Genomic DNA, 15,999 nt, shown 5'->3' with positions numbered 1-15,999 from the left:
TTAATGCACATAGTAGTTTATGGAATGATTCTCGCTGCGATGCACGAGGTCGTCTAATGGAACATTTCCTTTTCTCATACGGTGCTTGTCTTTTGAATCAGAAGGAACCAGCATATTACAGCCTAGCCAACACCTACTCGTCCATAGATTTCAGCATTACATCCCCTTCACTCTTACCCCTACTCAAATGGAAAGTCATTAATAATCCTTGCAGAAGCGATTACTTTCCAATAATTTTGAGCATACCAAGAGCGAATGCATGTCCTCCACAGATTCCCAGATGGCAGATTGACAAGGCCGACTGGGAAAGAGTTTGAAAAGCTACTCACCTAAACTGGTCCAACATACGTGGCTTAAGCAGATGCAGCTGTTGACTTCTTTATTACTGTATTCCACAAACGGGACTCTGCGCAAAATGATGGGTTCCTTGGTGGAATAGCGAGTGTTAAAATGCATGCAAACAGCCGAGAATCTTGATAGTTTCAAAAACATCAAGTTCCAAGGAAGAAGAGTGCGTCGACAAGCTAGAAGAGAGAGCTGGCAGAAATTTTTAACGGGTATTAATTCATATACAGATGTGGCAAGAGTGTGGAACACGGTTGGTAAAGTAGCAGGACGACAAGCACACTAACTTCTACTTGTGAAGACACAAGGTGACAGCTTGATGGACCAAGCGAACTCCCTTGGGGTGCACTATACTCAAGCGTTTCAGCGACATAAAACCAAAGTAGAAAAACAGAAAATAGAGCACAAATCTACGAAATACGAGGCATACGATGAGCCTTTTTCTTTAGCTGAACTACAGGCTTCCCTTACCTGCTGTAATAAATCCACCCCAGGCTCTGACCGAGTAGTATATGAAATGTTAAAACATCTGCCATCCGAAACTTGTGTGTTCCTCGCTTCGTCCTTTGTGTTTTTTCTCTGCGCTCCCAGTTCGCTGAACGAAGAAAATGAATTACCAACTGGCCCACATTTTGATCCTTTTGCTAAAAATGCCCTTCTCTCCCGTATAATGCTGTATAGTTTTCCGGCGAGATCCGCTCAGCCTGGAAAGAAGCCATCATTATCCCTATGCTAAAACAGGGCAAGTACCCATCCTCTGTGTCAAGCTACAGGCCCATCACCCTAACTAGCTCCCTTTGTAAGGTTTTTGAAAAGATGATAAACAGGCGACTCATGCACTTCGTAGAGACATATAATCTACTTGACCCACATCAGTGCGGGTTTAGAAAGGCTAAATCTACTACTGATCACCTTGTCCGTATCGAGGCACAAATTCTGGACGCTGTCGTTCATAACCAATTTTTTCTCTCTGTGTTCTTCGATATGAAAAGGGCCTATGACACTGCGTGGCGCTTTGGCATCAACAGAGATCTGTCACATTTAGGTGTGCGGGGAGGAGTGTTAACTATAATGGAAAGTTACCTGTCAAATCATACATTTCATGTTCAAGTAGGCGTTGTTTTATCCCGAATGTTTGTCCAAGAAACAGCAGTGCCACAAGGTTGTTTACTGAGTTGCACATTCTTTATTCTGAAAATGAATTTTTCGCGCCTATACATCTCTCGTAATATGTTTTATTGCACATATTGACAATGTACAGGTCGGTCTTAAATCGTGCAACCTTTCCATGTGTGAACGACAAATACAGCTAAGTTTAAACAAGGTCTCGCATTGGGCAGACGAAAATGGTTTTAAATTGAACCCACAGAAGAGCACTTGCACCCGACTTCAGAAAGAGGGGCGTTCATCCAGATCCTGAGATTGATCTTTATGGTCAGCCTCTATCAGTAAAGACCGAGCATAAGTTCCTAGGCCTCATATTAGATGCAAAACTAACTTTCATACCCCACATCAAATATACAAAAAACAAGTGTTTAAAAATCATGAATGTTCTGAAAGTGCTGTCACACACCACTTCGGATAGTGACAGGAAGTGTCTTCTCTATCTGTATAAAAGCCTTATTTGCACTCGCCTAGACTATGGAGCCGTTGTCTATCAGTCTACCACGCCAACTGCCCTGAAGATTCTAGACGCCGTTCACCATCTTGGAATTCGTCTTTCTACGGGCGCTTTTCCCACGAGCCCCGTAGAAAGCCTCTACGCTGAATCGAACAAGTGGTCGTTTCGCCTGCAGAGATCTTACACAGCTTTTGTGTAATTTCTGAAAGTTAACTGTGACAAGGAACACCCTGCACACTCGACAATTAATGATCTTTCCAGTTCAGCATCATTTGACAACCGTTTTTCCTTGAAGCAGCCCTACTCACTGCATGTAAGGAGCCTAGCTCAGGTACTGGGCGTGCCACTTCTCAAACACCATCTGGCAGCCCCCGCTGGAAATCTCCCATCGTGGCAGTGGCAACTCATACACTGTGATGTTTCCTTCATGGAGGTTACTAAACATGCACCTACTACACATATCCGTACACACTTCCTTGAAGTACAGCACAATTACACTTTCCCGGAATTCTTCACTGAAGCCTCGAAATATCATACTTCTGTGTCCTATGCTGCCGTTGGTCCATCTTTTTCAGATGTAGGTGTTCTGCTTCCCAATACGAGCATCTCACTGCAGAGGCATATGCGATATTATCGGCCATCAAACATATCAGAGAAATGAAGTTGGCAAAACTGTGATATATACTGATACTCTAAGCATGGTAACAACCCAGAAAACACTATAAAAACACACGAACCTGTCCATGCCTCTGTTTTCTCACTTTTATGCATGATCTGCGCACAAAAACAATATGTCATAGTCTGCTGGGTGCCAGGACAACGCGAGGTTCAAGGTATTATCGACTAGCTGTTTAAGCCTACGAGAATGCCACCGTCAATATATCTAATGTGGTCACTGCACTTGACCTTAAACCCTATCTCAAACGAAAGCTGAGAGATCATTGGCAGCGGCTGTGGGACATGCAAACACAGAACAAACTTCACCTCATTAAGCCACGTCTCGGGAATCGGCCGTAAGTTTTGAGATCACGCCACACAGAAGTTACCCTCACCAGATTAAGGATAGGACACACACATAGTACTCACTCACACCTTTTGTCCGGTGGTGATCCACCTCTATGCGATAAATGCGGTGAACCACTCACCGTGCTTCATGTTTTAGTAAAGTGCGCAGAATTAGACACCCTTAGAAAAAAAACACTTCCCGTTTCCCTTCCGTCATCAAATGCCCTTGCACCCTTTGATGTTTATAGGTAGGGAACTACTTTTTAGTAATCAATCACTGTTCGCCTTTTTAAAGAACGTCAATAGTTTTAACATCATATTTCCAGGCATCCCTATAGCACGACCTCTCGAAGTAGAGGTTGCTGCTGTGTTGGAACATGAAAATAGCACCTGCCTCGCGGCCCTTAGACACAAGGACGCTGATGAGACACGCGTGCTGGGGCAAATTATCTCCATCACGCTTTTATTAACCGAACCTTTCGCCATCCATTCTCACTACACATTTCACGTCACTGCCATGATTTTATCACTTCTATGTTTTACCCGCTGTGGCGCAAGGAATTTTAAGGCCCTTATACAGCTGATCAACATATTGATTGTTCCCATCTCCTGTCCTGTGACCTGGCGCTCTTTGGCCATCAAATAGCCCTTGTGCCATAAAGCACCACAAATCATCATTGTTTGTCTTAAGCTGCTTATTTGGTGCCAAAGGACTTTTTCCCAGATATTTTAAAGAGATTCTTCTTTTTTTAAAATAATGCATAAAACAGTCTTTTGCTGCATTAGCAACTTGTTTATAACAAGTTTATGTTATATTGCTTTCAAAAACACTTCAGGGGCCTCAAAAATTCAAAGTGGGCACTATTTATGAGAAAGCCTGTGTAGGAGGTTGGAGCAATATCACGCAATTTATGTACTGAAAGCAACATGTTTTTTGTTGCCATCTTGTGGGCTTTCACACTTCTTTTTCTAGGTGCACAAGTCACATACCTGGAGCTGAGCGTCGGGGGCCTGCTATGGTTTACCAACCTGACACAGCCTGATCCGATGCACATAATTCCTCTGCTTGTGGGTCTTACGAACCTTATGAATGTAGAGGTGGGTCTTGCGATACATTTGTTATTTTCTTTTCCTTTTAAACACACCTGGTGGCCAGGACATTCAATTTCTTGTATGAATGCTTGAATTTTGTCTCCTGGCCACGTAATGTGACCATTATTTGATATTTCATGGATTATGCCTTTCTGAGTGGTTGATATACAAAAATATTGTGTTCTGCTGATGTACTGTCGTGATTAGAAACTTGAACTACTGTGAACAATCCAGGTTACCTCTGCTGGAACATTTCTTGTACCTGTGCTACAGCTCTGGGTCAGGAAAACACTATAAAGCAACCTTCTTTGTGTGTGTGTGTGTGTGTGTGTGTGTGTGTGTGTGTGTGTGTGTGCGCGTGCGTGCGTGTGTGTGTGTGTGTTGGGGGTTGCTGACACCCCCTGTAAAGTTGTTTGTGCCATGTGGCGTACATGCCTCGCCCAAAAGCCGCATTTTGGGTTACAACTATCGGGTGGTAGGTGGTGATGATTACCACTGTCATCATCATCATGGTTTGGTCAGTGGTAGCGCCGGTAGAGACCCCTGGCGGAAAGCAACCCTTGGTGGAGGGCAAGAGTTGAGCCAGTCTCTTCTGCGCGTGGCGGCTGCCGCGAACGGTTGTCTCTAGCGTGGGTCCTCAGCGTGTGGCACCGCGGGCCTGCGCGCCGGGGGGCCCACGTGGTAAGTCAAGCGTTGGCGACGCCGCCTTGGGTATGTAATTCGTGTGTAAGGATGTCTTAGCGTATTAAATAATGAGTCATGTATCATTCCGCGGGCGATATCGTCATTATAAATTAGTTAAATAAATCTATGTATGTTATTTGGTTTGTACCGACCATGTCTATTGTGTCCTTTCACTTCAAGAGCGTGACATGGTGCTCGCTCGCCTCGTTGAGACCCCACACTGGCTGCCCAACGTGGAGCTCTTGGAGTATCGGACGACAGCTTTTGCGGTTCAGTGCAAGCTTTTGTTAGAGTCGGGGGGAAGTAGACCTAGGGGCGACTTCTTATTTCTAGCGTTGGCGATGTGCTTTGTTGAGAAGCGAGGATATTGGTTTTGTGACGTGTTCGAATTTTCTGCAGGTTGAGTTTTTATTTTTATTTTTTTGCTCGCAAGTGTTGTTTTTTTTGTTGGTGTTAGTTTTCAAAACCATTGTTGAATTGGGACGAGAGCCATGCGGTCTGTGTCCTGGAGTGAGCAAGGCCTAGAGCACGTGGTTTGTAGGCCAGGCCCGAAGCGAGTGAGTACGGAAGCCTCGTGGGTGGTCCGATTTTCTGTAAATAGCTTCTTCTATCTCTTTGGGCTCAGGGAGCCGGGCGTCGTTGCTGACTTGTATTGCGGCTCGACGCCGGGGCATCATGACACCACCCGGAGCGGTGGACGCCGATCGCTCGGTAAGCTGCTGTGTGCGGCGAGCGATAGGGCCACCTCACAGAGTGGATTTCTCCTCGCGGCTGCCTCTTCTGCGCCTAGGCTGGGTACTGGGTGGATGCCGGTTGTTGCCGAGCGACTCATTAGGTCTAAAGCTCTGCGCATCCGCCTGTCGCACGTGGCACAACTAGGTGTATCGTGGCGCTGAGGTGTTGCGTTCTGCTTCTCTCACTTTTTTTTTCTTATCTTGCGATGCACGAGTTAGGAAAACTGATTTCTGTTTTATTTTGATGGGTGTCATGGCCACTGCCGAAGTATTAGCCAGTCGTACTGACCATCGTACCACGTGGGCGAAAAGCCCGAAGCTCCCTTTCCTAGGCCCTGCTCCCTTGTTTTGAGTGTTTGGGATATACAAATCAAGAGTGATGTGATCTATGGCCGGCTGTCTTGTGCACATCGTCAGCGCCGCTGGCCAGGAATGCGGTCGTGAGGTCGGGCGATGGAAACACCTGAGACCTGCGCAACTGCCTGCAGTCCGGCGCCCTCGTGAGTGCTGGTCGCAACTGGAAGACGTGTCGGCGCTAGCGACGGTTCGTCGCGCCGACGGCAACGTTGATGTTGCGGGGCCGGTACTGAGGTGAAGTTGAGCCAAACAGTGCAGCAATGTCGATCGGCGGCGGTGTCGTGGTGCAGGGACATTATGGACATGTGATGTCATTTTTTGGTTAAAGCTTGTGTAGCTGATCTTTGTTTTCGGGATATGGTTTGATTTAAGGTTTAAAAGATGTGGGGGTGCTGACACCCCTTGTAAAGTTGTTTGTGGCGTGTGGCGCACGTGCCTCGCCCAAAAGCCGTATTTTTAGTTACATCTATCGGGCGGTAAGGGGCGTTGATTACCACTGTCATCATCATCATGGTTGTGACAGTGGTAGCGCTGGTAGTGACCCCTGGCGGAAAGCAACCCTTGGTGGCGGGCGAGAGTTGAGCCAGTCTCTTCTGCGCGTTTGTGTCTAGCGTGTGTCTAGCGTTTGTGTCTAGGCACGGTTGTGTCTAGCGTGGGTCCTCGGCGCGTGGCACCGCGGGCCTGCGCGCCTGGGGCCCACGTGGCAAATCAAGCGTTGGCGACGCTGCCTTGGGTATGGAATTTGTGTGTGTGAGGAGACGACGCCAGTGAGATAAAATATCACGTGGCCCAGCTTGTCGGCTTCATCCCACTTATTGTTGGCGCTCACCAGTTCGTAGGGCTCGAGCCAGTCTTCGACGTCGGTCCCATCCGCACCTCTGAAGACCTTCAGGTCCTGTAGCCTAGGATGACCAGGGCAGTTGAACTGGAGCGAAGGCGTCGATGTAGTGGCGTTGGCAGTCATGACAGGTGGTAGCGTGCGGCTTCGCAGCTCCAGGGTGTAGCAACGGGGATTAACAGCACCTCCATCAAATGTGAGGAGGTTTATTAGCCGTTAAGGGGGGACACGGGTCTTGAAAGCGAAAAAATAGCGAAAAAAACGATTTTTCAATTTTGTTGTTGTTGCATTCAGGACATCTTCCTGCACGTTCTCGCAAAACTCTAGGCCTGTAAACAGTATAGTTTTCCCGGACGATCATATTTACTACGCAAACTTTCTAGTTTCGCTCGCGGTAAACGCCATAAAACGATCAGTTTCGCGCCGCCGCCGATTTGCAACCGTGCCACGGAGCGCAGCCATCTTGGCCTCCTTTGAAACTGCATCCTTCGCCCTTTTTTTCCCGCCAAACGCGAGTTTTCAGTGATACGCTGTAACTGAATAATCAAACAAAAAAGAAAACGAAACCTAGCTATCTCATTGGCCCACAGCCGCCACGTGACAAAAGTGCGCCTCCTCATTGGTCCGTGGTTGTTTCCGGCTGCTTGCAGCGAAAACGAACTGCCGTCATTTTGAAGGAGACCATTGTCGTCTGTCGTCGTGCGCCATGCCTAACGGTTATCGGAAATTTCGCACCGCGCACAAGTTCGGCAAATCGCGACGGAAGCGTGTTGCGAAGCGAAGAAATGCATCGCTGCCTTCGACGGAGCCCGCTGTGCACCTTGGACCAACATCAGATAACACGACAACTGCGGAACGCGAGGCGGCGACTGACGCGCACGCCCTGGACTTCGCCCCGACGGTTGCGGCAGCGGCCGTGCAGGACACCGGAGCTGCGCGGCCTGAGCGCACAAGATTGGACTCGACTTTTTTAACAAGTGCAGATTGTGCTTTGCGCGAGCAACAAACGCAGCAGAGACTTTCCCAGCTAGCGTCAGTATCGGCGACGGAAAGGAAAATGAAGTGCGTCGCGAGTGACAGTGCCCCGAGTTCAACCACGGCGTATACGGTTGTTGACCTGGACCTTGTAAATAACCTGTTCGAGGTTGGTAGTTGTCGTGTGTGCCGTGGTGATCTAACTATTGAGAGGGACACGCGTGAGTACGGCATCGCCGTGAAACTGACAGTGTCGTGCAGCAATTGCGGTGAACTGCGATCGCAGTGGAGCTCGCGGCGAGTTGCTGGCTCGGCGACGTGCAATCCCTTCGAAATAAATATTCTCGCTGCAGGGGCGGTGCAAAGCACGGGGAATGGGCAGACTGCCCTAAATGACATTTTTTCTGCCATTGGAGTTTCTCACAGAGGTCTTCACAATAAGACCTACCAGCATTATTTGAAGACCAAGCTGAACCCAGCTACGGCAAAAGCATGCTCTGAGAACTTGGCAAAGTGTGCTGCCGAAGTGAAACAGCTGTACAGTGACCTGAATTTTGGAAATCCGGGTAACATTGCTGTTTGTTTTGATGGCTCATGGCACACACGTGGACACTCTTCTCACATTGGTTTGGCCACCGTGATTGAGCTATTTACAGGATATGTGCTAGATTACGTGGTTCTCTCCAATTTCTGCCTCGGCTGTGAGTGTGGGCCGCAGCCAGATAGCCCAGATTATGCTGCATGGAAGGCACAGCACTTATGCCAAAAAAACACAAGCTGCAAGGCAGGCCAAATGGAAGTTGAGGCAGCAAAGATTCTGTTTCAACGTTCACTCTCTCTGCATGGCCTCAGGTATACAACCATGCTCTGTGATGGTGATAGCCGCTCATTCATTGCCATTGATGAAGCCAAAGTTTATGGCTTTATTCCTGTGGTAAAAGAAGAGTGCACCAACCACATTCAGAAGCGAATGGGCACAGCGCTTCGCACCCTTGTGCAAAAGCACAAGTCAGGTGATGCGCAGCGCATTAGTGGTAAAGGACGGCTGACCGCAGACCTGATCACCAAGATCTCCTGCTATTATGGATGGGCTATCAAGTCTTTTGCTGGAGACATAGATAAAATGCACAACGCAGTGTGGGCCACATTCTATCACATTACGTCGACAGATGAGAAGCCCAATCATAACTTCTGTCCGGATGGTCCTGACTCATGGTGTAAATATAACTCGGCCATGGCAAAAAACGAACCACCACCAAAAAGCAGGTACAACTTGCCAGGAGCGGTCAGCAGTGCACTGCGGCCCATTTTTGAGCGTCTGGCTGACAAGAAGTTGCTGCAGCGGTGCCTGAGAGGACAAACTCAGAACGCTAATGAGGCACTGCATTCAGTCATTTGGAGCCTCGCGCCCAAAGACAAAAATGCCTCACTATATGCAGTCGAGGCAGCAGTTGGAGAGGCTGTGATGAGGTTCAACCTTGGCACCCACAATGCCAGCTCAAGCATATTGCGAGAGCTCCAAGTAGAGCAAACCGCCAAGGGTAGCTGAAGGGCTAATGAAAAGGACTCCCAACGCACTATCAATGCAGAAAGGAAGAGGGGGTCATCAGCAGCCTTTCAGGCAGCTGCAAAGCGGAGGCAAAGAGGAAAGCCCCACCCAGATTATTCTCCAGGAGCCTTCTGAGCCACTGGCTGTTGTAATTTCGCCCATCCAGGAGAATAAAAGGCTTTTTTCACATGTCTATTAGTTTTTCCCACTTTTCTCAAAACACTTTTATTGGCCGTCTCCAATTTTCTGGGTGGCTGTTGTTACCCTTCTAATCATCCAATTTTAATGGGTTTTTTTTTTTGTCTTATAGCTAGACTTCCAAAGAGTGCAATATGCCTATAATACAATGTTTCTTCACCCTGAAACATTTTGAAATTTTGGGCAAACAACAGACAAAGAATTCATGTCTCAATAAAAATTTTTGAACTTTTATAACTTGGGATAAAATAAATGTAGAAACACGAAATTATGCTTCTTGCACTCATTGAGCATTCAGGAATATATAAATATAATTTTTAGCTTGGTTATTGTAAAATATTTTTTGCCAGTCATCCCAGAAGTGTAAAACAAAAAAAGTTGTATAAAATTTTTTCTTCGTGAGATACAGAAAAACTGGTTGCATATTTGAAATCAGCACATTAAAATACATATTACCTGCAAGTTTCATTACTCTAGTAGCAGTAGCAATAAATGTTTTGCCCAAGGCCCATGTCCCCCCTTAAAGACAGCGACGAGTTAGCGTGAAGAACCGTCCAGCGATCGGCACAGCAACGAACCGAAGCACGAGCCGAGAGAGCCGGGCGTTGGCGATGCTGCTTGCTGCAGGCACATCTTCTTCTTCACATGTGTAAGGATGTCTTAGCGTATTACACAACGCGTTATGTATCATTCGGCGGACGATATCGTTGTTATAAATTAGTTAAATAAATGTATGTATGTTATTTGGTGTGTACCGACCGTGTCTACTGTGTCCTTTCACTTCAAGAGCGTGGCATGGCACGTGTCAGCCAATTTAGACCCCACAGTATGTGTGTGTGTGTGTGTGTGTGTGTGTGCGTGCGTGCATGTGTGTGTGTGTGTGTGTGTGTGTGTGTGTGTGTGTGTGTGTGTGTGTGTGTGTGTGTGTGTGTGTGTGTGTGTGTGTGTGTGTGTGTGAGAGAGAGAGAGAGAGAGAGAGAGAGAGTGTGTATATTTGAGGTGAGGCTGCATGAGCTATTACAAAACAGCAATAGTGTATATTTGAGGTGAGGCTGCATGAGCTATTACAAAACGGTTTGATGCTTTGCATATTTCATAGGAGCGCAATTCAGGACTATGATGGCTCTGTAGATTAGGTTTGAATTCTCAGTCATTGATTGCTCTGATATCACTCCCCTTTTCATGCCTTACAAACATGCTTATAATGATTACCTTTTTCTTTTAATTTGCCTATCTCTCTCTAGTGCTGTGATTTCCTCATTAAAGACAGCACGCATGCAGTGTTGTTTAGCCATGCCTTATCTGTTACCTATACTTAGTGTATACTGTAACAGCATGTAGGAACAAAAGCTGCCTCCAAAATTTGGCCAACAAGCAGGCAAGCAGTGGTGTACCACTAAACCTTCATATTTCAATGAAGCTGCTATATAGTGTTAATAAACTGGCAACTCCCCAATGTCTGAATGAAAGAAAAGGACACTTTGGGATTGATAGGTATTGCAAAAACAACTTCATTTTACTTAAGCCCATGACAATTCGCTGATTTGAGACGCTGTATAGTTACTGCAACCGCCATCGGATGCCGCCTTGTGCCCGCGCGCATGCTCACGAGCGCACTAAATGTTTCCAGTAAGCCGTGTGTTTAAAATAAAGTGCTCAGGGTCATGACTGAATGTTGAGTTTACCCAAAACATTTAGTATTTTCACAAATCTTTAGCAGGTTTTGGAATGACATGAATATCTCAGTCCAACATTGGTCCAACAGAAGTGTGTTCGTTTTATCATGAACAGTGTGGGGTCCGAAAATGAGGCTTGCTCTTGAAACACACGGTCACACTAGACACCGTTGGGAAAACCAACACGTGTCCATTAATTCATTGCTTTTACATCACTACGATACTGCTAGCCAAATCACGTACATTACTACTACATTACTAGTGACTCGCTAAACAAGCTTATAGAATATGCCAATACAACACACAAACAACACAACAACTAGGTACCGAGAATTCAGCGTCTCCGACGTTCGACTGACCACGGGCGGCCCCTAAATATTGTTTCTTAGAATAGCGCATGGCAGTGCAGTGATGAAGCAGTCCATTGTGTGAAAGATTGGTCAGTTATCAGAGTGAGCTTTTTTTTACTTAAAGTATGGGGTCAGCAAATGGCTTTTTATTAACGCTGAATCATGGCGAAACACAGGATGCCCTCCTTCTTTGGCTACACGCTGTTTAGATGGACAAACTAAGCATTGCTGAAGAAAAAGATAATGAGTGAGAATTCTGCTCTTGTACTATTTTTGTTGAGCTACAGAAATGGAGTGCTTGCCAGACACTCCTTTATTGTTTATATTTTTCAAAAATGAAGTGAAAGCCTTGCCTTATTTTTGAGGTGCTAAACTATGAAAGTTAGCAGGAATTTATATGCTTTCAATCAGTTCGAGAAAGAGACTTCTAATTCTCACACTTATATGTACAAGGTGCATGTCCTTCTTCGTGCAGTTTCACGTGCTACAAAGGCAGAAGCACATGGCCAGCCTGCGAAGGTGGATCACAAATTTCGCCAGAGGTGTGGCAATTGTCAGTGTGCCGATTGCATGGATTATGCCTGCCGTGAGTGTTCATTTTCTCCTCCTCTTGCTTTTGCACAGATCTCCAGCACAATCTAGTCCATTGCTGTTCTTTGGCTAGTTCTTTTTTGAATGCATTGTCAGTTTGTTCCTTTGACTGAATCTTCATTTTTTGTGTGGCATATTATCTATTACTATGCCAGTAGGCACGGCTTGGACAAGGCAGTGACATACCTTGTCCATGCTTTCTTTACACTTGGCAGCAGAGCAGCATTTAGGTACAGTCGAACACGAATATATCGAACTCGAAGGAAATCGTGAATTAGTTCGATATATGAAAAATTCTAAATAAAAAAAAATAGAGGCCCCCAAAGCTTACTTGTAGGGGATCATCACCTACAATAGGTGCATGCGAGAATGACATCTAATTCCACACACACGCCGCAACAGAATGATTTATTTGCATGAAAAAAAAAATCACTAACCTTGGCCTGCTTCTTTGTTTTTGAAATGTTAATGACGCTAGTCTCTATGTTATCACAACTCGTAAAGCGCATCGTCTATGCGCTTGTCGTCGTCGTCATCTTCACTGGTTTTCTCAACTTCCGCTGTCTTGAAGCCTGCTTTGTGGAAGCAGTTGACCACTGTGTCCATCTTCACATTCCGCCAGGCATTGAAGATCTCCGCGGTGGAAAACTTCGTAGAGGTTTCCGGCCACTCCTTCGTCAGCAACTGCTGGATGTCCTGGCTGCTGACAGCTTCGCTTTTACCAGAAATGGTTTTGCCAACGATGTTTTAGAGCTGCTTAAATCAGTGAAGCCACCCGCTGTTGTTGGCGAAGTTGTTTTACCAAGTACAGCGGCAAACCATTAGGCCTTGGCGATCAGCATCGGGCCATCCACCGAAATGTTCTTCACGCGCACTTCTAAAAACCACGCATAAAGTGCCTTTTCTACATTCCCCTGGGCGGAAGCACGCACATGACAGACTCCCAACGTTTGCTGCTCCGCCGCCTTTGCCTTGATACCTGCCACGTTTTTCAACAAGGCTCCGTGGTATCCTGAAGTCGTCAGCGACGGTCGAACATTTCCCGCCCGCCTCAACACGCTGAACAGCCCTCAACTTCATCGCAAAGTCAAGGGTCTTGCAGTTCTTGACGCTGGCCATAGCTACACAAAAAGTCGACAATTCAAGGAGTCTTTTCACATCATGCATGAAACAGTGGTACATAGGTGGTACACATACGGTGGTACATAGGCGACGCGACAGCTCGAGAGCAACAAAGCGTAAACTAACATAGCAAACGTAAAGAGCGGGCACTCTCGTTGAACCATACGGCCCACATGACTCGTAGCGCTCCTAGCGGCCGGCATTAAAAGGTTACAAGCTTCATTTTCCGATCTTGTCATCGTGCCACAATGGTTTCAGTTTCGGTTTCAGAATTCATGTGCGAAGGTCGGGTGTTTTTTTTACTGTTATTCAAGAGTGCTTTCATTAGCCGTTTTTTAGGGTCAAATAGGCTGGGGGCATGGCTATTGCAAATACGTTCACCTGTTGGCAGTTCTTGTGGGAGAAAAAATGCAGGCCCATTTTACAAATGAATCATGTTTATTCAGACAGCAGTACCTAAAAACTATTATAAATAAGCTAAACAGGCATTTTTAAGTAATACATTACCTCCCTATTGGGAATTCGAAAAATCAATGCATAACGATTAATATTTATACAAACTGCAGTGTATTGTGTGTGTTTCTTCAGAAATAAGATTGCTATATATGTAGAAAAAGCACCATTGCATCGAGCAAGCCATAAAAAAGGTGCACAATATTCGCAACCATATTCATTGTCAACACCATTTCAACACATCAGTAAGCATTAAAAATATTGTCAAAGAATTGTTATTTATTAATTTTCTTTATTTACTTATTTCTAGGTACTGTTGGCCGATTGGGCCGTTACAGGGGTGAGGCATAAATCTAATCTGAGTGGTATTGAAAACTGGGCAAAGTGGTAACGATTCATCGTAAGAGGTAAATAGTGCGAAACACGAAGACAGAGAAATAGTAAGACGCAAGACGAGCGCTGTTTTGGGCTGTTTACTTCTTACAATAAATTGAATCATTGTTTACATGAAATAGCAAGGCACATCTTATGCGAAAAATTTTATAAACGACTATGTGTCATTACATATAAACAGTGAACAAAATCTGACATAATAACTATCATGTCATACATAAAGAAGCATTGTATTGGTGTAAAAAAATACAAAAATTGTACATCACATTATTTTGCTCTATCACCTACATAATCCATACATCATTCACTGCAGAACATTAAGCATCAAGACACTAAATTCTACATGTCACATGAAATTTGTGTGATTCGGTACATTCGATCAAATTAGGAAAAAGAGCTAGCATTCACGAGGATTTACTTAAAAATGTTCTGTAGTTTTGAATTCAAATTTTTTAAAGTTTCACTATTTTGTACAGTATTTTATAGTTCTAGGAAAATAAGAGTATGCATATGTGTATGCATATGTGTATGCATATAGATTTGGGGATTTTAAAGTTGCTGTGTTAGTCACTTCGTAGGTTCTAGACAGGTCGCAGAATGAGGTTCTGTGCTAATTCAAAGTTAAATGTATTTCGAGAAAGCAAAAACAAGAATTTTAGTCTGGCTCTACGATAGTGTTTCAAAAGAGTGGGTAAGTTTAGTTGTTGCAGCATCTCTGTCACAGAATTAGTTCGAGAGTATCTTCAAAGAATATATCTAGCCGCTCTTCTTTGTACTCGTTCAACATGATTTTTATGTGGGATTTAACGTCCGAAAACCACCATATGATTGTGAGAGACGCCGTAGTGGAGGGGTCCGGAAATATTGACCACCTGGGGTTCTTTAACATACACTGAAATCTGAGCACATGGGCCTCAAGCATTTTCGCCTCCAGCCGGGATTCAATCCCACGACCTGCGGGTCAGCAACTCGCTCAACTTCATTTATTAGTCCTTTATGATAAGGGTGCCATATGATACTCGCATATTCTAATTGCCGTTCTTACAATTGCGTCTGGTTTAACCGTAATGCTGGTTACCAACCACTGCAACTACCCCATTGGCTTAAATCTTGGTGAAACGTTAGGATATGTGCAACCTGTCAACCATATCGATGATATTATTCTTCCCGACGAAACGCCATGTCACGTTGCCGCAATCACTCATGCGCCTGAGCCATCAAGTTCGTCAGCCTTCGACAATGCTATTGACATTCCCCTCTCACATCGCCGCCAACTTGTTGCTCTCCTTAACAAGTTTCGCTCTTCTTTCGACTTTCAAGAACCTGCTTTGGGCCGCACCACGACTATCACTCATACTATTGACACCGGCTCACATTTGCCTCTGCGACAGCGTCCTTACCACGTTTCCGCCGAAGAGCGCCGCGTCATTACGGAGCAAGTAGATGACATGTTAAAACGTGGAGTCATACAGCCTTCTCAAAGCGCTTGGTCATCACCTGTGGTTCTGGTAAAGAAAAAAGATGGCTCCGTTCGATTTTGCGTGGACTATCGCTGCTTAAACAAGATTACAAAGAAAGAGGTCTACCCGCTACCACGAATAGACGATGCTCTTGACTGTTTACAAGGCGCCGAGTACTTTACATCCTTGCATCTGCGTTCTGGGTATTGGCAGGTGCCAATGGCTGAATGTGATCGCCCTAAAACTGCCTTTGTAACGTCGGATGGCCTATATGAGTTCAAAGTCATGCCATTCGGGCTCTGCAACGCACCTGCCACATTTGAGCGCATGATCGATACCATCTTGCGTGCCCATAAGTGGAAAACTTGCTTGTGTTACCTGGACGACATTGTAGTCTTTTCATCTGATTTCCCAACACATCTTGTTCGCCTCCACGATATTCTGACGTGTCTAACTTTGGCAGGCCTACAACTTAACTCCAAGAAGTGCCACTTTGCAGCACGAAAACTAACCATCTTGGGACATATCATCACAAGAGACGGTGTTCTTCTGGATC

The 15,999-nt window shown here is 45.5% G+C and overlaps 1 protein-coding gene across 2 annotated transcripts in view; it reads left to right on the top strand.

Moving 5' to 3' along the window:
• LOC119161149 (cytochrome c oxidase assembly protein COX18, mitochondrial) overlaps positions 1–15,999 on the top strand; it is an 84,031-nt gene that overhangs the window by 9,179 nt on the left and 58,853 nt on the right. For both annotated transcript variants that reach the window (XM_075879846.1, XM_037413501.2), the window contains exons 3-4: positions 3,945–4,069; positions 11,900–12,010. In XM_075879846.1, the coding sequence (XP_075735961.1) occupies positions 3,945–4,069; positions 11,900–12,010 (236 nt within the window). The remainder of the gene's footprint in view (positions 1–3,944; positions 4,070–11,899; positions 12,011–15,999) is intronic.

Source organism: Rhipicephalus microplus, chromosome X, assembly GCF_043290135.1.
Source record: "Rhipicephalus microplus isolate Deutch F79 chromosome X, USDA_Rmic, whole genome shotgun sequence".
NCBI classification, from domain to species: Eukaryota; Metazoa; Arthropoda; class Arachnida; order Ixodida; family Ixodidae; genus Rhipicephalus; species Rhipicephalus microplus.
This window is presented reverse-complemented; position numbering and strand designations above follow the sequence as displayed.